We start from the raw sequence: 25,096 nt of genomic DNA on the forward strand, positions 1-25,096 counted from the left end.
TTCGGCGGTAAGAAAAGATGATATAGGAACATTTGTGACAACATGGAAGGATCTTGAGAGTATAATGCTAAGTGAAGTAAGTCAGACAGAAAAAGCAGAGAACCATATGATTTCACTGACATGTGGTATATAAACCAAAAACAACAAAGAACAAGACAAACAAATGAGAAACAAAAACTCATAGAGACAGACAATAGTTTAGTGGTTACCAGAGGGTAAGGGGGGGTGGGGGGTGGGAGATGAGGGTAAGTGGGATTAAATATATGGTGATGGAAGGAGAACTGACTCTGGGTGGCGAACACACAATGGGATTTATAGATGATGTAATACAGAACTGTACACCTGCAATATATGTAATTTTACTAACAATTGTCACCCCAATAAATTAAAAAAAAATTTGTGTTAAGGAATATATAAAAATTTGATAGCTTATATAATTGCCATGATTTTAAGCATTTGAACTATTAGAGTGGTAGCTTATGCCAATTTAAAATGTGTCATTGAGTACTTGATTTAGATTTGCGATTTTAAATTAAAACCATATTAAATTAATTTTCCACCTTGGAATATTTAAAAGAACTTTAAGTCTACTGATTTATGTAATATTTATATTTTTGTATTTATAAAAATTATTGAAGTACTTAGAAAGATTTGCTTAAGTCAGATAAATTGAAGGACTTATAATAGAAATAAAATTCATGAAATGCATAAATAACCTACAAAACATTTGAAGGTGTTTAACTGATTAAGTGATGAGTGGAGCAAACCTTATTCAAAAGTTTAAAAAAATTAATTGCTAAAATGTAAGCTGACAAACAAGTAAAATAATAGGATTTGTAGGCTGAACTTCAAAGCTTAAGAACTAGGTTTTTACACGTGTGTAATAAATTGAAAATTAGGTCTTTCTACACACAAAAATCATCCTCGACCACATTTTGACAGTTGTATCAATAGCCGGTAAGGCATTTGACCCTAAGCCCTAAAAATGTAACACCACACAAATTACACAGGAAAGTGTACATTTCAATGCAAAATTACATTTCATCTTCTTTTCCATTGTAACTGGATGCCCCTCTTATTAGCATAGTCTGGACTTCCTGGGGTGATCACATCATAAGGTATATAAATGTCCAATCACACCTGAAACTAGTGTACTATTATATGTCAACTGTAATTGGAAAATAAAATTTTTTAAAAAGGAAGGGAATTCTGACCCATGCTACAACATGGATAAACCTTGAGGACGTTATGCTCAGGGAAATAAGACAAATATTGTATGATTCCACTTATATGAAGCACCTCGAGTAGACAAACTCACAGAGACAGAAAGTAAAATGGTGGTTGCCAGGAACTGGGGGAAAAGGAGGATGGGGAGTTATCGTTTAGGATAGGATGTTTCTGTTTTACAAGAGGAAAAGAGTCTGGAGATGGATGGTGGTGATGATTGTACAACAATGTGAATGTACTTAATGCCACTGAACTGCGTACTTTAAAAAAATGGTTAAGATGTTAAATGTTATGTTATATTTTACCACAATAAAAAAAAAAACAAGCAGAAAAAAGCTGCAGGATTAACAGTGCAATGGCCTAGACTTTAGATTAAAATGACAGAACAGGACTTCTCCTGCCATCTGTTGATGACAGGTAGTTTCCACACCCATTGCGGTTGGTGGCTTTTATGGTGACTCACAGCTTTGTTTTTGGCTATGGAAGTTCATAAAGGCATTTCTTACCACTGTATTTAAAACACACTCACCCCAGGGCACTGGGCATGTCCTATTCCTATTCCCTACTTTATTTCTTCCTCTAGTACTTCTCACCATCCAGCACACTAGGTTTTGCTTGCTATTTATTACTTTTGCATCAATCAGCAGAGAAAGAAAAACCAACACTCGAAGGCAAAGGGAACAGCATGAGTAAATGCTTTGGGGTATGGAAGTTCTTGGTGTTCAGGGAATGACTTGATGTGCCATGATGGTATATGGATGGTCACATAGTCAGATTTATTACAAAAAAAAGAATTGCAGAGTGGTTTCCTTATTTGCTCAGTTTTTTTCTCTCACCTGTCACCACTGAAATGTAAGCACCAAAGGGCAGAGATTTTTGTAGGTTCACTGTTTGTGACTGTAGCAGACCTTTTGCCCATAGACCTTCTTCCCTTCTTCCTTTTAGTAACAGAAACCCCACTTCTGTACTGCTAAGCTCCGCTTAGCATTAGCTGGGTGTGTGGTTGCCAACGAGAGAGCACATTTTCCAGACTCTCTTGCAGCTACATGAGGCTATGCATATAAGCAATTTCCAGTAAGTTATTATTTAACTTCCAGGTCTTGCCTTAAAATGATTGTCCCCTTCTTGCAGGCTACACACAGACATGGTGAGGGTGAACCATATAAGGACAATGCCTTTGAGAATGACCAAGCCGAAAAACAGAAGGAGCCTGAGTCCTCTGATACCATACAGAACAGAGTCACCAGGCCCGACTGCCTGCTGACCTCTGTATGGCAAAGAGAAATAAAGGTCTATCGTATTTTCGGGTCTCTTTGTTTTGGCTTCTGTTATGAACTGCATTGTCTTTCCCAAATTCATGTTGAAGCCCTAATTTCTAAGGTGACTGCATTTGGAGATAGGGCTTATAAAGGGGGTAATCAAGGTTAAATGAGGTCATAAAGATGGGGCCCGAATCCAATCGAACTGGGGTCCTTATAAGAAGAAGAAGAGACATCAGAGATCTTTCTCTCTCTTTCTCTCACTGCTCACACTGAGGAAAGGCCATGTGGGGACCCAGTAAGCAGGGCGTTGTCTACAAACCAGGAAGAAAGGCCTCACCAGAAACCAACCCTAGCAGCACCTTGATCTTGAACTTCTAGCCTCTAGAACTGTGAGAAAATAAATTTCTGTAGTTTAAGTCACCCAGTCTGTTGTATTTTGATATGATAGCCCTAAAGGATGAATAAAGCCTCTTAGCCTGTACCCTAATACATTGCTGCACGTCAAGTGCCTAGAACAGTGCCTGGAAATTAGTAGAGATGCAGTAAATATTACTTGGATAAATAAATGAATAGAACACAAAGAGAATATTTAATTTGTACAGTGCTATAAAAATATAAAGAATTAATGGCTTCTAACAGATTATATCTGTCCATTCATCCATCCATCCACCCAGTCATCTTTCTATCACCTTGTTTGTAATGGCAAACTTCACCTTTGAACTCTTACCAGTGTCTTCTCTCCCACAGTCTACCCTGAATCTAGCCATAGTCAGAGCCTGTTAATTTTAGCATCAATATCACCCTATAATTTTCTACCATTACGATGGTCACAGCTCTAGCCCAGATTCTATTATTTCTGTCTTAATTTATGATAATTGCTTCTAAACCATTCTCTCTCCAGTCTCTGTACTTGAACCTGGTGCAGAGATTCTAGTTGCCTCTTTCAAATCCATTTACCTTCTTTCCTAGGAACAGATCCCTCGTTTTATTCAGTGCAACAATGTATCTGTGAAACAACCCCATTTCCCCAATACTCCTGCAGCCTAGGTGCAACCATATGAGTAAGTTCTGGCTGAGGAGATGTAACTGGAGTTTGTTGGGTGAGGTTTCTGGAAAACCTCTTAAAAAGGATAGAGAGCAGGGACCAAGTCACGTTTTACACTTCCCTCCCATTCCTTTTTTCTTGTTGCCTGGACTTTGGGAGTGATTGCTGGAGCTCTAGCAACCATATTGAAATATGAAAGACTGGGAGAAGTAGATAAAGAAAGAAACTTGGTCCTTGGTAATTTTGTGGAGCTGCCATACCAGCTCTGAAATACACTTTGAATTGCAGTCAGGTCTCTATCATTAGCAGTTGAACACAGTTCCTGATACAGATCCCGTGCCTTCACTGATGTCAGCATAAACTTGCTGATGCACATTTTGAGGGCAGCTATTTTGCTACTACTGGTGCAGTGCTTAAAACGTCTTCAGAAAACAATCCCTCAGGGTAGATGGGAAGACCCTCAATAGTCTCATTTTACGGATGAAGAAACCAAGGCTCAGGATCATACAATTAGCAGATGCCAGAGAAAGGATGAGAACCAAGGATGATGCTGAGGAAAGAGAAGGGCTGGGACTGTGGTGTGAGCTATTGGATTTGGAGATTTGACACATGCACATAGGTGTATACGTGCGCGCACACACACACACACACACACACATACACTTATAATCTAGAGTGCATACCTGCTGATTTTGCCTGTCTTCGTACCATGTACCCTTTTCTGACAATAAAACCCTTCTCTTTTGGGAACTGTCCCTGCTCCAACTGAAGCTGTTAATAACTGGACACATGACCCCAATGGGCACTTGATCCCATGCCCTGGACAATGTGAGGGGTCTAGAGTGGCCTTGTAACACAATCAGAGTTCTTTGGGGACTGCCATTTATTCACTGTATGTGAACTCAGGCCTATTTACATCCTGAAGGCGCTGGCTCCTTAACCCTAGAAAGACGTAAGTCTGTTACCTGCTCTCCTTGGCAATTGTGAGGAGGAGCCAAAACAACTCAGTAAAGGGCCTGGGATAGGGTGGATGTCCACTTACTATTAGACTTCTTTGGAAAGCTAATTTCTCTGAATGCCATCAGTCTATAGAGTAGAAACTACTGTTACAAAAAATTAACAATTAAGCCCCCAAAGTCCACTTAAATCTCTCCTTTTGTTTGCTCAGTTGTTCCCCATCACACAGACAATAGGTTTATGTCTGATTTTCAGAAGAAACATTTCAACTGATCTCAGTGATAAAATACAGAACTCAGGGACAGTCCCCATCCCTTATCGGTCTCTAGAATAGCAACTGTAATTGATGGGATTAAGAAAATCTGTTCTTTTTTCTCAGTCTGGCAATCTTAATAACTAGAGACATTTTCATTCCAACTTGAACCAAAGGTCCAGAAACCACGTGAAGCACTAATGTTTGGGTGTGATCATGGTATTTATTCATAGCATATTTTCACAATGTGTTAATAATGGAGAATAACACGTATTCATACACTGAATATAACTTTTCCTGGAGCAGTCTGGAGTTTGGGGGAGGGAGTTGGAAAATACTGCCAGATTTTTCTTAATCTCTTTGGTTTTTGGAAGTAGGCAGGATTTCTCAAACTGAGTGTGTGCCATGGGGTATTAGCGATCACATCCCTCCGATCGGGTTGGAAGGGTAGAAAGACCACAGCTTCGGCACTTCTATTGTGGAAAGAAGTAAGACAGTGGATTACGGGAAGATCAGAAAGACTCAAGTGTCTTGAACTCCACAGTTCACTTCTTGTCACAAATGCCAATTACTGCAGCAGCCATGAACACTGGCAGGGTCGTAGGCTCATGGCCTGAAGACAAGTCATGTCACCAGCCAATGTTTTCACGCAAAAGGCAATTCCGATGACTAAGAACCTGGTTCTAAACTTCTCCAGGTGTTCTGGGGTGCTGAAGGTTACCCCCATCCTATGCATCCTTCGTCTTGCAACTGGTAAACTTGGACACCATTTCATCTTGGCAAAATGCTGAGAGGACCTCATTTTCTCAATGTCACTCTGTAATGAAGCTGCTTGAGGGACCCCCCCCATTTAACCAGAAAGACCAAGGCACCGGGAATAAAAGCAAAGCATATTAATCACTAAAAAAAAAAAGAACAGAGTCCAAGTCTCTCCCACAAAAGTCAGGTCCAAAAATAAGGGTAAACAGCTGCTCTTATTTTATCCAAGTGATTCTGTCCATTGGAAAATGTCCTTCCGTTCCTCTCTTTTATTAAATGTGTTTACATTTCGGAGTCTGAAGATCACTTAAATACATATAATATTAGCACCAAGGCAATTTTTTTCCCCAGAGATCACATGAAACTAAATAGTAGATACTTATCATAATTAATAGCTGGTACAATCTGTCACATGACAAAATTCTTTATTGGCTAATGATGCTTTCCTAGAAATGCCAAAAATATACCCTTGTAGCACCTTGATGGTGGCTAGATTGTTTTAAAACACAAATTACAATTTAAAAAAAGTAATAATAGAAATTTACAGATAGAAAGTAAACAATGGGGTACCGTGATGATGAAGGCTCACTTTTGTCATAGGACTACATATAATGTAGAGTACGTAAAATGCAGTGGTCTGACTGCAAGGGACAAAATAATGCAAAAGGCAGTCATAATAGAATCATTTTACGTACAAAAATATTACATCACAATAAATAATTTCAAACATAAATATTAAACTTTACATCATTAGGATATTCCACATATATACACACACATATACATGTATATATGTGTGTGTGTATATGTATATATATGCATATGTACACACACACAAGTGTACAAGTTCACACACACACACACAGACACATACACACTCACACAAATTTAAGGTGGAGGTATTGCATTACTATCCTTCATCCATTCCATCATGGCTTCCTCTTCAGAGCACCTGAAAACAAACCAATCAACCAACAAATGTGAATCTTCTGTCTCAAATGCTGTAAGTCAAGAGTAGGTAATCCATACATTTTTACATACAGGATTTAAAAATAACACTATTTTCCTTAGACTTTAAAAGTAATATATGTTTGCTATAAGAAACATGTACATTTCATGGAGTATAAAGAATAAAATAAAAAACCACTAGCCTGAAATCTCCACCTGAGATAATACTCGTCAAATATTGGTATATTTCCTTCTAGTCTTTTTTCTATACATACATGTAAATATTATGTATATACACTTACTCAAGTTTTAATACACATAAAACAAAAAATTATGTTACTAGATATAAAATATATAAAATACATATATAATAGGGATCTCTAGTGGATAGCTGCTTACTTTGCCTGCCTTCATCCCATCTCCCTGTTTCTGATAACAAACCCTTTCTTGTTCTTTGGGGACCATCTCTATTCCAAATGAAGCTTTTAATTACCCAACTGTAGGTGGGTATGCAATCTCTGTTTCTTGGACATTGTGATTAGTTCAAAAGTGGCCACATGACCCAATCAGAACCAGAGTTCTTGTGCAGAATAGAACCTGGAAAGTTAGCATTTACTTGGGACCATGAGCTTTAAGGATGATGTAAGCCAGAGCAGCTGGGGGCTATAGTATAGGGGAGGTGATCTGCCTGAGAATGAAGCCATTGAAGAGACAAGCCTTGCTGATGAATGGAGAAAGAAAGAGTCTTGACGACTGTTTGAGCTTCTGGATCCAGCCATGCCTAAAGCTAGCCCATTGCTTGGACATCTCAGTTATTTAAGACAATAAGTTTCCTTTCTTTCTTTGCCTCTTGCAGTAGAAATAACCCTAATTTAAGATTGTAATTTGAACATAGATGTTTAATTAAACATCGAAATACTGATTCATAACTGTCAAATAGGCATCATGTCAGGATCTTGAAGACTGTTGGAAACTTGAGTAAAGTCATTGCGGGGGGGTCACATGAGTTGGCTGGGTTCATCCCTTGTAGCAGAAGGCACCGGCGTGAGAAAAAGAGTGGCAGATTCAATCCTCTGCCCGGCAGAGGAAGCACTTGCTGGCATAATGTAGTTAGACCAGGGATTGTCAAACTTGAACATGCACGACTCTCCTGTGGATTTGTTGAAATACAGATCCTGACTTCATAGGTCTGGGGCGGGGCCTGAAATTCTGCATTTTTAACAAGTGCCCAGGTGATGCTGATCTAGCTAGTTCTTCCATTACACTGCAAGTTGAAAGTGTGTGCAACAGTACAGTAACTGAGAGCAGTGGCTTTGGTGTAGGACATTCCTGGATTCTGCCAAGGGAATTCAGTGGCCAGAGGCAAGCTACTTAACTGTTGGGAGCTTCAGTTTCCATCTGTAAAACGAGGGTAACAGCCCCCTCTTGTGAAGATTCAATCAAATAATGCTTGCAAAATGCTTAGCATGGGGCCTGACACACAGTCAGGACTCAGTGAATGCCCTTAAGAGTATTGCTATGATACTCCTAGGTAGTATTTCACAGAGGTTGATCTGTGAGTCACCTGCATCAGAATTCCTTGTTGTAAAGATTCCTGGATCTACCAGAGACCCAATGAAACAGGACCTCTAGAGATACAGCCCAGTAAGCGGGATTTTTAATAAGCACTGCAGAGGAATCTGATGCGGGAAGCCTAGAGACCTCAAGGATGGAGGGCAGATGGCCTCTGTCATGTGATGACAGATGAGCATGAGAGGAAAAGGTAGAATAGTACTGAGTCAGACTCAAGATGCTTAACAGTCAGCTGCCTGGGGTCAAAGACCTGGCCACATTTGCTAATCAGGCTACAGGAAGAACGAGATAGGTAGACAGCTGGCTAGCTAGATACAAACAGACAGATACACATAGGATTTACTTACCTTAACTATAAAATTCGAACCTCCAGGCCAGTGCCAGAGGACGGTGTACATTTTCCACAGTAACCACCGCACTTCCCTGTGACTCGGGTACCATCCTGCAAGGAGATGCATTATCTTAGACTACCTGCTTGGCTAATGTTTCCAGGGCTTGCATTGGTTTTTAGGAAATCACTCTTGCACACACTGGAGGTAGGCCTTCTGAATAGAAGTGGAGCCCAATATCTTCACCATGGTGTCAAGTTGGGGTGACGAACTATGGTCAGTGGGCTCAGTCCAGCCTGTCACCTCTTTTTGTATGGACCACATGTCAAGAATAGTGTTTACATTTTTAAATGGCTGAGAAGAAGTAAACCAAAAATAATATTTCTTGACATGTGAAAATTTTATGAAATTCAAATTTCAGTGTCCATCAATAAAGTTTTATTGGAACACAGCCATGTTCATTTATTTACCTAATGTCTATGGCTGCTTTCATGTTACAATGTCAGGGCTGAGTAGTTGCGACAGCTGTCACTGCTCCACACTGCTACTCAGCACACTCCAAATTACAGTGACACTGTTTTGACAGTGTTTTGAGTGCCATGCATATTGCTATATTACAACATTTTGCTTTATTTTTTTTGTTACCAGTGTATACCATCATGGTGAAACAAGAAAAGTGGACTTTGAAAATTGCGCTTTTAAGGTACAGTGGCATGTAGATTATTCTGTTATCAAGTTTAGATGGCAAAGCATTGTGTTTATCATGCAATAATACTATAGCTCTGGTAAAAAAAAGAAACAAAACAATATACACCAACATTACCAAACTCAGCATTCATCACAATATTAGGAAAGCAATGGCCAGAAATTTAGAAAATTGAAAAAGGAATATATCACCATAATTTCTTCACAAAAATAAAAATGAATAAAAAGAAAAAATGAAAATGAGTAAGTTTCCAAGAGGATCATTTGTTAGCCAAGCAAGGAAAACAGTTTACCCATGGAGAGTTAAAATCTTGCTTAATTGTAACAACTGTAGAAATGTGTCCAAAGAAAATAAACTCAAGACTATTATCTTTTTGGCAAGAACAGTTTCTTGAGAAATAATTGATATTGGGAGCAACATCAATAATCATTAAACAATGAGGCAGATAATTGTGAATGGCTTTCTTTGGCTCTTCATGAACTGACAGATACTACTGATACTACTGTTGTCACTTATTTGATAAGACAATGCTGAGTCTAAAGTGACTAAAGAATTAGCTTCTATGAAGAGTCTAGGTGGAACAAGTTCAGACAAGAAAATTTCAAAGAGATTGAGAAAACACAAATTCAGAACAACTGAAGTGGAATCTGCTAAGATGTGCTTACAACTGACAGAGGTAAAAAAAAAAATCTGGGGGAGCAGAAAAAGCTTTAGTTGGTCAAATTTACAAAGCTTGTGAAAATGTCAGATGTTTAAAGCCTATGACTAGTCACTGTATTATTCATCAGTAGGTGCTTTGTGGGAAATATTCAAATCTATTAGGTGTTACAGAACCAGGGATGTCAACGATGCACTTCTTTTGCTATCATGAACTTAACCGTCATTAGTTTTGTAAATTTTTGTCAGAACTAGAAGCTGAATACCATGACTTGTCCTACCATACAGCAGTTTGATGACTTAGCAGAGGTCAAGTTTTATTGTGAGTTTTTGAGCTTAGGGCTGGGATTAAAATTTTTCTGAACAAGAAGAGTTTCTTTTGATCAGTGTAACTGAACACTCAATGGCTTTGGACATTAGTTTTTGCTACAGACTTGATAATAATTCTTAAGGAATTGAACCTAAAATTACAAGGCTAAATTGCCACTTATAGACAAAACTTATACTGTGGTAAAGTCATTTCAATAACAACTAACATTGTTTGAATCATAAGTAATATTAAGCCACTTTATGAACTTTTCATTCTGTTAAAAGTTAAAACAAGAAGGTACATCTTCATTCCACATAAATTTATAGTGGAGATATTTTCTGAGCTTGAACTGCAGTTTCAGCAGCAATTTTCTGTACTTTGATGTAAGTGCAAAGGATATGTTCATACTTCAAAATCCATTTAATGAGGCAATTGAGGAGCTTCCTTCCATCTCACCTTCAATTGCAAGTGATTAATCGGCAATGTAGTGACATGTTAAAAGGTAAATATGAAGAGAAAAATCTAATAGAATTCTAAAAATGCTTGCCAAGGCATGAATATGCTCAATTAAAATTATATGATTGTGGATTTTATCAGTGTTTGGCAATACCTATTTGTGTAACACTTAAAAGATGAAATACAGAAAATCTCATGTCCAATCAGCATTTACAGATAAACATTTATTATCAATTTTGATGATAGAGAATACTAGTTAAACAAAATACTACCCTCTTCCAATGTTGTATTTTTCTCATTGGTAGGTCTGCATTACAAAATAATTATACTCATTATTGTTTTAAATTTAATCAATAAAAATTTTGTGCAAATTCATTTTCACTCTTATCGTAGAAATACATAAGTAATATCATTGATTTTTTTGCCTGTTGGCTGGCAAAATATATCTACTATCTGGTCCTTCACAGAAAAAGTTTTCCAATCCCTGATCTAAAGTCTTGTGTGATCTGTCCCTGTCTGTCTCTCCAGATGCCATCCTTTCCCTCTACATGGCCCCTACCATCTGAATTTCTTTGGGTTGTTTTCTGATGTGCCCCTTACAACACAGCCTTTGCACATACCATTCTTCTACCTGGAACTCTCTTCCTCTCCTGTCCCTCTCTGTATGCACTAGACCATCCTAAATTTTAACTGGTAAATTTTTCAGAACCTAGCCCAGAGTCCACTTCCTTTGAGATACCTTCCTGACCCTGTTACCTGCTGAATAGCACACTGTAAAGTTAGGTAATTCTTTTTTTACATCTGTCTTCCTGCTAGAAAGTAAGCCCTTCATTGGCAAGCCAATGTCTTAAAATCAAAGAGTCTCCAGAACTTAGCATGGTACATGGCTCAGAGTAATACTAAATACACGTTTGTTAAGTGAATGAATGAATGAAAGAGGTTGAAGCTGAAGTACACTTCTTTTTGACCTGCAATTCAGCCTGCTCTGCCGACTAGTTTCCCTAGCACTTTACCATGCTATGAAGAACTCCTTGTTGAATTGTGGCATCATATCCCATTGTGTAAATCTACCATGTCATGTTAGGCACCCGCTCCCCTCCACTCCTTCACAATGTTTGGCATTTTAGATGTTTCACATATTCCATTATTGGGAATAACACTGTGATTGGACTGTATTTGCGCCTGTATTTCAGGATAGTTTTGGGCTACATTCCCAGAACTGGGTCAAAGGGCATGAAGATTTGGTTCCTAATGACCAAACTGTGAAAGTCTCTTGCAAATAATGGATAACCTTGTTGGAAAAAAAAAAAAAAAAGGAACAAGAAAAGCTTTCCCAATTTAACAAATAAAAAGAACGAAACTTTTTTTTTTTTTTTAATTTGCATGCCTTTGATTATGAGATTAAGTTGGGAGGGTGATTTCTATGACTCTACTCATTCCTGGTTTTAGGGGCCCATGTTAGTTCTGGAGTTAGTCTGACACCACCAACTGGCTTTGATGCTGGACCAACCTCTACCCAGGCTGAAGTAATGGTTTGGTGGCGTTAAGGATACTCATATGTCACAACTGTCTTCTGTCTCATTAAAGCTTATGCTTTACCCAAACTGTCTCCTGACCCAGCAGTGAGATAACTGAGTCAGACTGCCTGGGGCTTGTATTGCATCTTTAAATAACCTCTTTAAACCTCAGTTTTCTGGTGCAACTATAAAATGGGCATAATACTAGTTTTCCCTCATAGGTTTGCTGTAAATGAAAAAAATGCATGTAAAGTGCTTAGCCTAGTACTTGGCCTAATATTTGTGCTCAATAAATATTAGTTGTTATTATCATAAAGGTATTTTTATATGTGGATCACCATTATTGCCTGTTCTCATGGAGATGAGGAAAAGTCTGTGTAATTATAAAATCACTGATAATGACTTTGCAATGTTCATGTTATTTCATTAACTGGAACTCTGTTAATTTGATTTAGATAAAGACTAAGCTAAAACATCATTTTTACTACAGAATAAAAAATATACTGAGAAAATGCATAGTGTAAACATGATTGTCATCGAAGCAGTGCCTATTTCAGAGAAAAAGGTGTGTTTTCCAGCCTTTTAGAAGCACCCACTCACCTACAATGAAACATTAATTGTAAATCATTTTTATTTCTTCATTAAAGCAAGCATTCTAAAAGTCTTTTAATGAATATTTTGTTAGCTTATTGTAAGCTCTTACATATCATTAAAATGAATGACTGCTCCATCAAGAACAGTTTACATGTCACACTTTTCCCTAATTTCTCTGTTTTTCTCAATACGAGCAGAGGAGGTAGCCTCATGTGATTTAGGAAAGCCAGCTCATCTTAGACTGAAGGTGCTTACTTACATTTCTTTGGCGTGTGCTGGTGGGAAAACTGCCCATAAAACAACGTATGTATGTATATATATTTTTCCAATACAACCCTAGACAATTAATATATGTATAAACGTTACCTAGTTTCTATAGGAAGTTACAGAATAAAAAGCACATATATATAAACTATAATTTGACTCTACTGGTCTGCAGTATGATTTTTAGGCTTGATGAACCTCCGTTTACTCTGCCTAGGTCTGAAAGCCATTCTAGAACCTTCTCCTGGAGGAAAGGCCACATAGTAGCTCTGAGAATGGGGTGTGTGGAGCTGCAAAGGACTTTGGATGGGGCTGAAGTTCCTTTTGTGCCCTGAGCACATTCGTGAGTTGAGGGTGCGTGAAATGTCACTGGCAGGGGAGCTCAGAATTTCAACATGGGTGCCATGCTCCCCGTTCTGGCCGTCTGCCCCTCACACACAAGCAGAGTGGATACTCATTAGTCCCTGAGCCAAGCAGCTGCAGCTGAAGCATTTGCCTTGAAGCCCATCCCTGGGCCAAAGGGGTGTCCCACATGCCTCACTTCCGGCTGGGGCGGGGACCCAAGTGGGTTCAGGCTCAGCCCCAGGACAACTGAAGTCCCCTGACCTTCTACTCTTTTTATTAGTTGAGAATAGGAGAAGAATGCTTTCCATTATACACATGGGAGTCAACAGTGAATCTGACATTGACACTAATTTTTACCAGTTCTGCTTCTGATGGTGAAACAGCATCCTTGCCCTCCAAGACTCTGGTGATTCAGTTTTACCCTGAATGACTAGAATTTTCCTTTAGTTTTGCTTGGGGAAAACATGTTATTGCCAGCCAGGTTTGGAAAATTAAGGTATTCGTTGTGTTTTCCCTCTGTAGCTCCCAGTAGAAACATGAAGGAAGGTGAGGAATGATGAACGAAAGCATAGCTGTTTGGAGAGGAGAGGATTATGCCTTAGGATGGCCTCAGATGGTGGACAGAACGGCGAGAACTGGGCCCTGCACAGTTGTCCAACTGTGTTCTGTAAAACACTGGTTACTCGGGTAAATTTTAAGGTGAAACTTTGAAAAGGAGGTCCTGTAGTTGGTTTAACTGATGTCAGTGGTTCTCAAAACGTAGCCCCAGGCCGGAGCAGCAGCACACCTGGGAAATGGTGGGACATTGTCCATCCGGGTCCTCCCCAGCCCGGCTGTGCTTTAGAAAGTCCTAGAGTCCTAGGTCAAGTTTGAGAACCACTGATTTAGGGGAACAATGGTTTGAATAAAGTCACACAGGTTTCACCCCTGCATACTTTATTCCAAACTCTAAGATACCAATGCTTACTGTGCCTCTTCAAGAAGGAAATAAAACAGACAATTCGTTCTCCAAATGCCTTTGGCTGCGGAGGCCTAGTTTTATGGAGCATCCCTAGGGGATGCTGCTCCGTGGGCCGCAGGACAGGTCAGGCATGCAGAGTGGCCTTCCTAGGGGCTGCCAGGAGCTAGAAATTGCTGAGTCCTGGCTCCCGGGGCTGCATAAGGAATGCTCGGCAAAGCCTGGAGATTAATTTTGAGTTCAGGCTCTCTGGGCTATCACAAAACACCAAAATTTAAAAAAAAAAAAAAAAAAAAAGAGAGAGAAAATGCTGACAGGCAATTGTGGAACCAACTCCCCATGTCCCCCATGAGTTGGGGAACAGACACTTGATCTTGGCAGGGTAGTAACCAGAGTCTCCATAAGGTGGCGCTCCAGGCTGTAATTATTTTTAGTTTCGTGGGTAAAACTGCAATACTGACACTGGCTGACAAATAGAATTGAAACTTATGTTACACAGTTTACACAGATAGTTTCCTACATAATCATGCTTCATGTCCGACCATGTTTTGGGCAGTTAATTTTTTGTTGTTGTTCCTCTTAGTCACCAAAACATAATATATGGCCCCTGGAGGTCAGGAGAAGGGAAGAATATTACAATTTCAGAGCACATTCTAAAGCCCTAAAGACGTATGCTGTCTCTCTCGCTCTCTCAATTATCTTTATTCCTTTCAGTGCAAGGAAACATATGTAGTGATTAATTTATGAGCAATCAATCGGATTAGAGGTAGTGCATTTAACCCTGTCAGCTAAAAACAGGCATCAAGAAACTAAGATTTTCCTGGGAAGTCACAATTGGATGTTTCTTCCTTTTCCAGAAGGGACCAGGATGAACTGCTTTTTTATATTCTGATTTTGATATAGCTTAGCAAATAAAAACACAGGATGCCCAATCAGATGTGAATTTCAGATAAACAACACAAACTTTTTAGAATGAGTATGTCCCATGCAATGTTTAAGATATGCTTATAGTAAAAACAATGTTCCTTGTTTATTTAAAATTAAAATGTAACTGGGCATCCCGTATTTTGTTTGGCAACTCCACTTTGGAATAACACCCACTTTCCAGTTCTCTTCTTTCCCTTCTCCTACTCACATTTCTGAGGAGACCCGAGGCATGGGTCATGGTTGAAGTGGGATTGGTAAGTTTCCCACTTGTCCACAGGTCGGGTTCCTGCCCCACATTCTCAGCATTTCTGAGGGAAGGCTGGGAAGGGCAGTGGTTTCTGCCTTGATTATTATATATTAGGATCACCTGGGGAATTCCAAGTTCTCTCCCTGCTTCAGAGACTCCCATTCCATGACTTTGGGAGGGGCCTGGGAACAGGCACTTTGAACTGTCCTAGGTGACTCTCATGTACCCCCAGGCTGACACCAGGGCTTCTCAAGCTGTCCTGTGCTTATGAACCACCAGGGGACCCTGTTCAGCTGCAGAAGCGGACTCAGTAGCTCTGGGGCCCAGAAGCTAATTTTTCAACAAGCTCCCAGGTGATTCTGATGGTCTACAATGGACCACACCTTGAGTAGCAAGATTTTAGAGCATGAAAAATTAATTACTGTAGAACCTGTGAGTGTTTCTCGAACTCTCCAGAGACTTCACCTGATAAGTTATCTCCGTTTGTACTTCCATTTTTCTTAAACAAACATAATTTTCCCTAAGCTCACAAAAGTGAATCTCATTGTGGGGGCAGAGCCCCAGAAAGAAGTTTCCAGGCTCTCGGCCTCACATAGACAGGTGCTGGCTCAGGTAGTAAATGGCCATCAACTGTGATTGCATGGCCATCAGCTGTGGCTAGTTGGCTGTCAGCTGTAACCAGTGAGCCATTGGCCACTAATATAACTGCTGTGGCTGTGCTAGCAGAGAAGAGGAAGAATGGGGGCTAGCAAGAAGATGGTGGCTGGGCTGGCAAGTGTGGATGGCGGTTTGCGGACAGTGTGGATCCAGCCTCCAATGAGAGTATAGTGCCGCCAGAGAGAATATAGTGGTATGACTCCCCTACCTATGGCTCCGTGGGTGTTCCTTTTTGGCCTCACCATATCCTGCGTTCTTGTATGGGGAGCGGGAGCAGAGACCCCGCAGGTCGCCCTCCATGACACTCATGTTGGTTAATTGCAAGATGCCTGAGACACACACTCGCTTAGTGGCTTCTTACTGCTTTCAGCTTCCTGGTTAGGCATCCTTTTAATTACTTGTATGGTTCACAGGCTCCCATAGCGAGGAAGAATTCACTAGGAGTGAAGCAAGGCTCTCTTCCCTCCACTCACCTATACACACTTCACTTTCGATTTATTTCCTGAATCTTCTGACACTTTGCAAAACGGTTTGAGGAAATGGGAAAGTGTATTTGTTCCTTTGTTTAGCACCACCACCACAGAGGGAGGGAGTGGAGGAAGAGAGGAAAGAAAGAAGGAAGAAAGTGAAAAACCTCATCCTCTAAGTAATTGGTAACCTTACCGGTGATTTCTTAATGTCAGAGACGGCATAGTTCCCTTGTGATATCCATCTGGCAGAGTCAGTTAAAGAAAGGCCAGTTCCATAAAGGTTGATGCTAAAACGACCCTGGAATAAATACCAAACAAAAAAGTTTTAGTCCACGTGACGTGCAAAGCGAAGGCCACACAAATAAACAGTAACTTGGAAAGGAGGAGGATAGTAATTAATAACGATATTACTAATTGAGGGTTTTTTTTTTTTGGGGGGGGGGGGTTGGTCTGGGCCAGGCACTTTACAAGCATCATCTCATGCACCTTCACAAGAGCTCTACGAAAGGGGGTTTCTTTACAGATGGGGAAACTGAGGCCCCGCTGAGGTGGTTAACTTCTCCAGGATACAGTAAGAGTCCAACTCACATTTTTCTGTCTTCCAAGTCCTCTCACCCACCACCATTCTTCCTGCCTAACATAGCAATTCTGATGTTGCTCATAATTATCAGATTCCTTCAGGAACAAAATGCTACAGTGTAATTTTTCTAACAAGATCTCGATGCCAAAGCTTCCTGGGCTTCAGCTCCCCGCGGCACTGAGCACTCAGCGTACTAAGCACAGCGGGGCGGGACTTCAAAGGAGAGGCGCGGTCTCCGGGACGGCCAGCAGGGGGCGCGCGTGGCCTGCTCCAGACCACCGGGGACCATGGCAGCCTCTGCTGGGCCAAGGCAACCCACAGCTCCCAGGCCGCTCCAGGGTTCCATTCGAAACGTGGCCTGGGTTTTTGATATGTATTTCTAAGGAGAGGGTGCAGCAGAGATTCTCTGTTTTCTGCATCTGTACCTGTTTTCTCACTTTCTCTTTCAAAAATGATTCTGCCAAGCCACCTGAAATATTTCTTTTCTTCTTGAGGTTTCCTACTCCACAATGAGTAGTTTCAGAGTTAAAAATGTTCCTCCCCAACACCCTCAGGGTGAATGCTTCCTCTCTGAACATTACAATCCAGTGCTTTGTCAAAACAATCTTTAGTAAAGCAAGGAGGGGGTCTGAGGTGGAGATTCACAGCCAGTCAGCATAAGGGTAAATTCAGCTCTTTTACCAGCAATGAGACCCGGATAGTTTTTAGCCTCTCAGAACCTCAGTTTGCCCATCTGTAAAGTGGGAGGTAATAACTGTCCTGTTTTCTAGGGTGAGGTAAGCTAGCTAAATCCTGAGTTGGAGGATTGTGATTGGTGTGTTAGGCTTTCTTGACAGGTTTCCCTAAGGTGTTTCCCTAAGTTCAGGCTGAATTAGGTTTAGATTTGTGACAAGGGCAAGGCCATGGGGGCAGCCTTCTTTTGTGGGTCCCAATGCACAAATTAACTTTTCCAGACCTGTGAATAAGAAGGGTTAGATAGAAGGTATAATGTACCTAACTCATTACTTGGTAGAGAATAGCTGAAAAACGTTTTAAAAATGTTTTGGAAAGTATTTTATGACAGCACTATAGTGATGTTAATGGTTGTTAAGTCAAACAGCCTCAGTATGGAGGTGTCCCTGCCAGTGGCTGCGCTGAGGCACAAAGCTCTCCTTGCCTGGCCTGCTCAGACACTGACTTTTGCTGCTGCATTATCCCACCTGGCCATTTTCTTATCGTTCCCGACCTGAGGAGGGCGTCCACACCTGTTCATAGTACCCACACCACACTGCTGCCAAAGACCCCCCTCTCATTTCTCCCTCCCACCCTGCATCCTAGGCAGACTGCCTGTGTCCACTTGTGCAGCAGAAGGTAGCCTTGATCTGCTTCCATGTCAAAGGTCCAGGCTGCTGACCTGGCGACTAGCCTGAGAACGTCCCCCAGTATCTGAGCATACTCCTTCCATTCGGGTAGCTAGATCTGCCCTCTGAGAGGGGGTGATAAACCTGATGCAACACATGTTCCTCCTCGTTCTCTTTCCTCCTTTTCTGGTTCGGAGATCTGCATTTTCAGCAAGCATCCTAGCTGATAACCAGCACTCTTAACCATTGAGTGCTGCCAGAGGAGTAAAGACCTAATGTCCTTTTAGCTTTGGTCTGGGACATCTTTGCCCCTAAAAGCTTTATCTTCAGTGTCTAAAGGGCATGAGAGTTTTTAGTTTATCTTCTGTAGCTGGTTTAAAAGAGAAAAAGTAACTAAGAGTCATGCACACACTAGATGCCTCAGAAGGGTTTGTGAAACATGTGCCTTAAACAGAGAGAGATTTTTGTTCTCTGCTCGGACAAGAGTGAACGCTGCAGAAATCTTGCCTGGAAAGGAGTCTGGCATCATGGATTTGGATTCAGACACACCTGCGATCACACCTGGCCTCTAATGGGCACCAGTTGTGTAGGTCGGGAAAGTTACCCAACCTGTCTACACCTCAGTGTCCTCATCTGTAAAAAGGGGGCATTCTCCTAGGATGCGCGGGGATTAAATGCTACGCTAAAGCCTAGTAGGCACTCAATAAATACTACTAATACCAGCAGCGATAATAATTATGCTGCATCGACTGGGATCAGAATTAAAAAAGAGATATTCTGGTTACATCTTCACTTGGGGAACCCACCCTTCCTGATAAAGAAATCCCCAAAGCAACCACAGCGGATGGGCAGGAGGCAGCAAGAAGCAGACTGCCACACAGAGCACCCTCTGCTTCAACTTCTGTGCCATCTGCAGGTCAGAGGATGAGCCATCCGCTCCAGAGCAGCACGCACAACCCTGCTCTCCACAGACCTCTCCTGGAAAACCGATTTGAAAAACTCAAGTCTTTCATCAATGAGTTGGTGCTCACTAAACGTCTAAGGAATAGAATTCTGGAAATATCCAATAGGGTTTGCAGACTGGGCTGGCAAACAATACAAATTAACCCCTCACTGGGTTTGGGTTTTCTCACTTAGCAATTGCTTCAGTATCAGGAGTTAGCAAGTCAATCAGTTCATCTGTCTCCGAGTTATTAAAATAAATGAATGCAAATTAACTTTCATTTACTTAAGCTTCCCCAAAGATGCGCATACAGAGACAAGAAAACCCTGAGACATTTGGAAAAGGCAGGACAGGGCCAATCTATTAGCTGTTAAAATGCAACCCATACCATGGGGTGTTTGAAGTCCTCAACTGCTCTAAAGAAACTGCACTTCAAAAGTTTTCAATTCCTGGGTAATGTAGGAGGCCCTTTGTACCATTATATCCTTTGTTTATTTTCTTTCTCCCCTGAGAGCTTCCTTTTCACGTCTCTAAGATGTTTAGTGATGCTTTCTAAAGCTTGGGGCTGAGAAAACACTTCCATACAAGAAAATTCAGATGTGTTTGTCTCTGGATGATCCCTGTGGTTGGGTATAAACCCATCCTGGGATTTGGAACGCATCACCCAGTCCCAAAGCTCAGACATTCGAAGGTGCACAGGCCAAGTGGGAAAGTTCTGATACACAGTTCAACAAGAGCTTTGTGAAAAGCTCAAGCGAACCAAAGTAAAAACTGGGGCCAAGTTCCCCTATCCTGAATTACCTAATGAATTACGTTTGTCTTTCCTTCTCATTGTGGAAGCGTCTTGCAAAGACTGATGCCTGCTTTATCAAATTAGCCCAGGTTGATTCCTACAGCATGTTTTGGAATGCCAAGTTGAAACTTGCCACACGTCTAAAGAGGCAAGAAAGTGTGGAACTGCAGAATGGGCAGTGAGGTTGCACTGCTGAAAAGCAAATCCAGTAGAAGATGATAAACTTGCAACTCTTGGTCTGAACACTGCACATTTTAGACATCTGAAGTAGGGGTAACAGTTTTCCTATATCATGGGATAGTCAGGGTTTTTAATGACTGACAGTGGTGTGTCGCAGTCCTTTTGTACTGGCTTTTGAGGGCTGACTGTGTCTCTCTCCCCAACTCTCACTTTAGTGACTTAATGTTGATGGCTTGAAATCAGTCATGGTAGTGGGAGTAGGATATTTACACTACAGAAATCAGAATCAGTAAATGCTTTTACAAAGCAGAGCTTTCTTTTTCTTTTTCTTGGAGAGCCAGTCATTAACCATTTACCAGCACTTCACTGACTGCATTATATCCATTTTATTAAACCATCATCGTTTGCTTAACCAAGCCCTTGCTATTCAACATCTAATTTGTTTCTAAATTTCTACCATTATAATAGATGCATTTTGCTGAATGCAGCAGCAGTTTGGAATGTAGCTATGATTATTTCCTTAGGAAACACTCCGAATAGTGGCATTACTAGATTAGAAGCTGTGAGCATCTGTGGGGCTCCTGATGCAGAGCTGCCTCCCAGAGCAGCCATTCGTTCTAATGAGATTCCCAGAAACAGATACAGCCAAGGGTCCCTGAGGACAGGCTGGGATTTGGATCCCTGGGAAGGGGGATGGCTCCCAGCACATACCTGTGGGCACTTGGTGGCACTGTAGCAGTCCCCAGCGGTGGCAAAAGGCACAGAATGCCCTTCGCTTGTCCTCGCAAACTGTAAGTCCGTAGCTGTGGGGTTTTGGAGAAGGGTTAAAGGGAGAGCAGAGGTGAGAGTGAGAGAAAAAGGTAAGGAAGGGACAGGATATTAACAAGGAGAGAGAAGGGAAGAATAATAATAACAGAAATAATAAGAGGGAGTGGGAGAGAAAAAACATCCAAAGTATGATTAGTGAGCAAATGGGTCCAGATGGGCACTGGCTTTTCCCTCATTATTTTTGAGGTTCCAAGAGCCTCGTTCCCTGGGTTTTATTAGCCCCGACTGTCTCCTCATAGTATGGAAGCCAAAAAGGGGGTTCGGGATGACTTTGGAACTGATTCCTTTATAAATAAGTACCACATCGCTTAAGCAGTGTAACCGCCTGTGTACGGCCTCCGAGGCTTCAGCACCAGGGAAATAAGCCAGAAAAGCGTTTCCAGCTATTCTGGAGTTATTCCCTGAGGCTTCATCTGTCCTCCCGTGGCCTAGGCACCATTATTGCCAAAATGTGGAGCAATTAGACCCCACATCTTGAAAGTATTAATGGCAGTTTCTCAAGTTTGGGGCTCAGTTGTAGTTTAAAAAAATAAATAAAAACAATGCTCTTGTTTTTAACCCTCTTGTAGCTCCCAAGACCAGCGCTACAAATGGGGAAGGTGGAACAGGAGGTAAGCTGAGAGCAGGAGAAGGCCCGAATCTCTGTTCAGTAGAGCACATGCTGGTGGGAGGGGAATCGGAGTCCCTGGTCCTGCAGGGAAAGGGGCCCTCGCGGCTTCGGCAGGCAGAAGCCCTGGGTCTTGGCTTGGCAGGGGCATCAGGAGGTTTCTCAGCGAGAAACTGTGGTCCCTCTGCCTTTAGCCCTAATTGGCCTAGCTGAAAGCGATTAAAAATATCTTGCTGTAAATCAAGTTTAATGTACCTCAAGAGGAAAGCAATGTAATATTATGGGTACAACATTAATGAGGAAAAATTAATTATTCATTATTTCTGTTTTTTCTCTAGTCAAAGGAACGTGTTTGGATATCTGAGCTGTCTTTACCACTCCTATGATTAATGTCCGGAACAAAAATGCAGTGTTGGCCAGAGAATAATATCAGCCCACGCGCAGGCTAGTTTTCTAAAGGTAATTCTGTGCTCCATTTTTCTTGTGTAAATCAACAATCAGATAAAATTAGGTTTTCACCTGTGTGTGTGTATACACTGTGCTGGTGGGAGTGGGTGGGTGGGGGGGTGCTGCCACATGAATCTCTTAGCTTTGGGGTTTGTACCTCCTATTTTTCCCCCCTTAAAAACTTCTGCTACCACCCTTGCTATGTCCACACAGATACCCTGTGCCTAGCTAACTACTACTTGACCTCAAGTTCTTATATTTTGGGGATGCTGCTCTGATTTCCCTGCCGTAATGGTGCCCCTTTAATATACTTCCATCTACTCCATTCATTCATCATAAGTCTGATGGAATGCCTCCCTGTGCCAGGCACTTTCCAGGGGGCACAACAGCGAAGTAAAAGGAGCAGCACCACCCTCAGGCAGCTCGGATGCAATTGGTCTCCTTCCTCTCTGCATCCCCAGGCCAATGTATCTGCTGACGGAGTGGGGACTAACAAATCCATTCCCGTAGGACATCCCACTGAACTTACTTATTATCTGCATGGTGGTCAGGTCTATTCTGATTTTCTGGAAGCTGGAAAACCCAGCTGCTGTGTAGTCCTTCCGACACTGGCAGTCATCACGTCGGCTCCCGTTGTAGGGACATTCGGTTGGGTTATGCAACCTACATTCCAGAGAGAATGTTTTGGTAAGGATGGGAAGGGATTTCTAGGGATGTCCAGGCACCTGGGCTCTTTGAGCCTGAGTTGTCCTACCTGTACCCATAAACCTCGGAGAAATTCTCAGAGTCACCATGGGCCAGTGTCACGTACTCTTTGGGGTGGTCAGACTGCATCCCCGCACAGAATATCTGAAAGGCAGACCAGAAGTAACACATGGAGGGTGGCTCAGAAATGATGAGAGCCAACGTCACTCACTCCAAAAACATTTTCAAAATAAGGACTGATATCTGATGTTCACCTTCAGGAGCTTTCCTTTGACAATCAGGAAATATTCACCATCTTCATTGGCACCATTTAGGTTTTTTACCTCCTTGCAGTTCTGGGGTAACTCACCTAGAAAACATGAAATGCAAAAATGAGATGTGATGCTCTAAGATGTGTCATATCTCCTTATGAAGGGAATTAAACTGTTCACACTAAAGCTTTTCAGCAAAGGGGACAATTTCTTTAAAATAAATTATATATCTCTAAAATAGGCAGGCCAACAAAGGAATGGAGATACCCTGTTCTTCATGCTCCCAAAAGATGGTTTCACTTACAGTTATATATATTATGGCACGTTTTTCTTTCTTCTGGCTTCAAATCAGCAGGACATAAATGGCTGGGCTGGTCCTCATTGGTTAAACACTGCACAGATCTGTGCATCACTCCAACACCACAGGACACTGAGCACTACGTATAAGGAGAGCAGAGTCAGCGAGGGGGCTACCAAACTCAGGGGGCATGCGCTTCTAGTGGAGTGGTGTCCAGGGCCTGACGGCACGTACAGGGTGTCACTTCAGACCTTAGGCTGCTGAAACAAATAGCTAGCATACTGAGCACGTACTATGGACACGTATGTATGTATATATATATACACACACACACACACATTTATACCTACCCACATACATACAGTGTACATACTTACATATGTATTCATAGATATGAATACATGTATGAATATATATACATACACACATACATGTTGGGTGTGCCAAAAAAATGTATACAAGGGGACATTGTGGTCAACGCTGCTCAAGCAGTAGTTCGCCGTAATCAGAAGTGTCTGGATGCTGGTGGTAACCACTTTGAGCACTTCTTGTAATTGCAGAGGTCAAACGTGACTTGTATTCATCTTTTGTTATCAGTATATATTGAGTATTACAATTAATACAGTTTTCCTTTCTTAAAATGTGAGTATACTTTTTTGGCATTCTCTGTATATACATATGTATATATAACTATGAGACAGCATTTCCATTATTCTATTTTTACAGAGGGGAGATTAGGGCTCAAATGTTAAGAAACTTGTTCAAGGTCATGGTGGAGCCAGGATTCAAACCCTAACCACTTTCAACTGGTCCTCTACTTTTTCCTGATGACTCTGCAGCACTGGGCGGGCAGGAGCCAGAGGGCGGTGGCCATTTTCCAGGGCAGTCCCAGTTTAAAATATTCTCACTTGAACCCCGAATGTAACAAAGAATTCCCAGTGTAGAAGGACTAGAACATACAGGCTTCTTAGCAACAGAAGCAACAACTAACAGTTCTGTAACTCTAATTAAGTGACAAAGTTCTAGGTGCTTTTTATTAATAATTTTAAATTGTGGCAAAATATATGTAACTTAAAATGTGCCATATAACCTAAGTGCTTTTTCTATGTTAACTCATTTCATCTTTACCACCATCCGTTTTGCAGATGAGGAAACTGAGACACAAGAGGTTTTGCACCTTGTCCAAAGTCATTCAACTGCGAAGTGGCAGAACAAGGAATCAGAGGGAGGCTGCGTGGCTTCAGAGCCCATGCGCTAAGCACTTGGTCAGCCACATTGCCAGACAAGAAGGAAATCTTCTGTTCCCATGAGCCTATTTCAAGATGCTAACTGCTGATTTTACCAGGCTCTCTCTTAGAAGGAGAATGACTTAAGATACATCAGGCAGGACATGTTTAAGATGGGGTTATAGATCCAAAAGGTTTCGGATTTGATAACTCAGTCATCTACTTACACTACCCCAGTTGCCCACTCTCCAGGCGGCCGAGACAGGGCACTCCCTCAGGTAGCAGGGGTGGACGCTGGGGGGCTGTGTGCCCGGGCAGTTGATGATGGTTTGGTAGCTGTACTCATAATTCTCCTTCCCGGTATAAATCTCGCTACAGGAGACAAGTCTTTGTTTGTAGCCCTTTCCGCAGGTGACTGAGCACTGAGGAGAGAGGGGT

The 25,096-nt window shown here is 41.5% G+C and overlaps 1 protein-coding gene across 2 annotated transcripts in view; it reads right to left on the reverse strand.

Moving 5' to 3' along the window:
• Positions 1–4,954: 4,954 nt before the first annotated feature.
• The window catches only part of ADAMTS9 (ADAM metallopeptidase with thrombospondin type 1 motif 9), a 161,860-nt gene continuing 141,718 nt past the window's right edge, over positions 4,955–25,096 (reverse strand). For both annotated transcript variants that reach the window (XM_074313243.1, XM_074313242.1), the window contains 9 exons: positions 24,886–25,080; positions 23,439–23,571; positions 23,138–23,232; positions 22,933–23,027; positions 22,708–22,841; positions 21,008–21,099; positions 16,654–16,758; positions 8,371–8,465; positions 4,955–6,455 (listed from right to left, as the gene is read on the reverse strand). In XM_074313243.1, coding sequence (XP_074169344.1) covers positions 8,376–8,465; positions 16,654–16,758; positions 21,008–21,099; positions 22,708–22,841; positions 22,933–23,027; positions 23,138–23,232; positions 23,439–23,571; positions 24,886–25,080 — 939 coding nt within the window. In that variant the 3' untranslated portion in view covers positions 4,955–6,455; positions 8,371–8,375. The remainder of the gene's footprint in view (positions 6,456–8,370; positions 8,466–16,653; positions 16,759–21,007; positions 21,100–22,707; positions 22,842–22,932; positions 23,028–23,137; positions 23,233–23,438; positions 23,572–24,885; positions 25,081–25,096) is intronic.

This window comes from Rhinolophus sinicus, linkage group LG10 (genome assembly GCF_036562045.2).
Source record: "Rhinolophus sinicus isolate RSC01 linkage group LG10, ASM3656204v1, whole genome shotgun sequence".
NCBI lineage: Eukaryota > Metazoa > Chordata > Mammalia > Chiroptera > Rhinolophidae > Rhinolophus > Rhinolophus sinicus.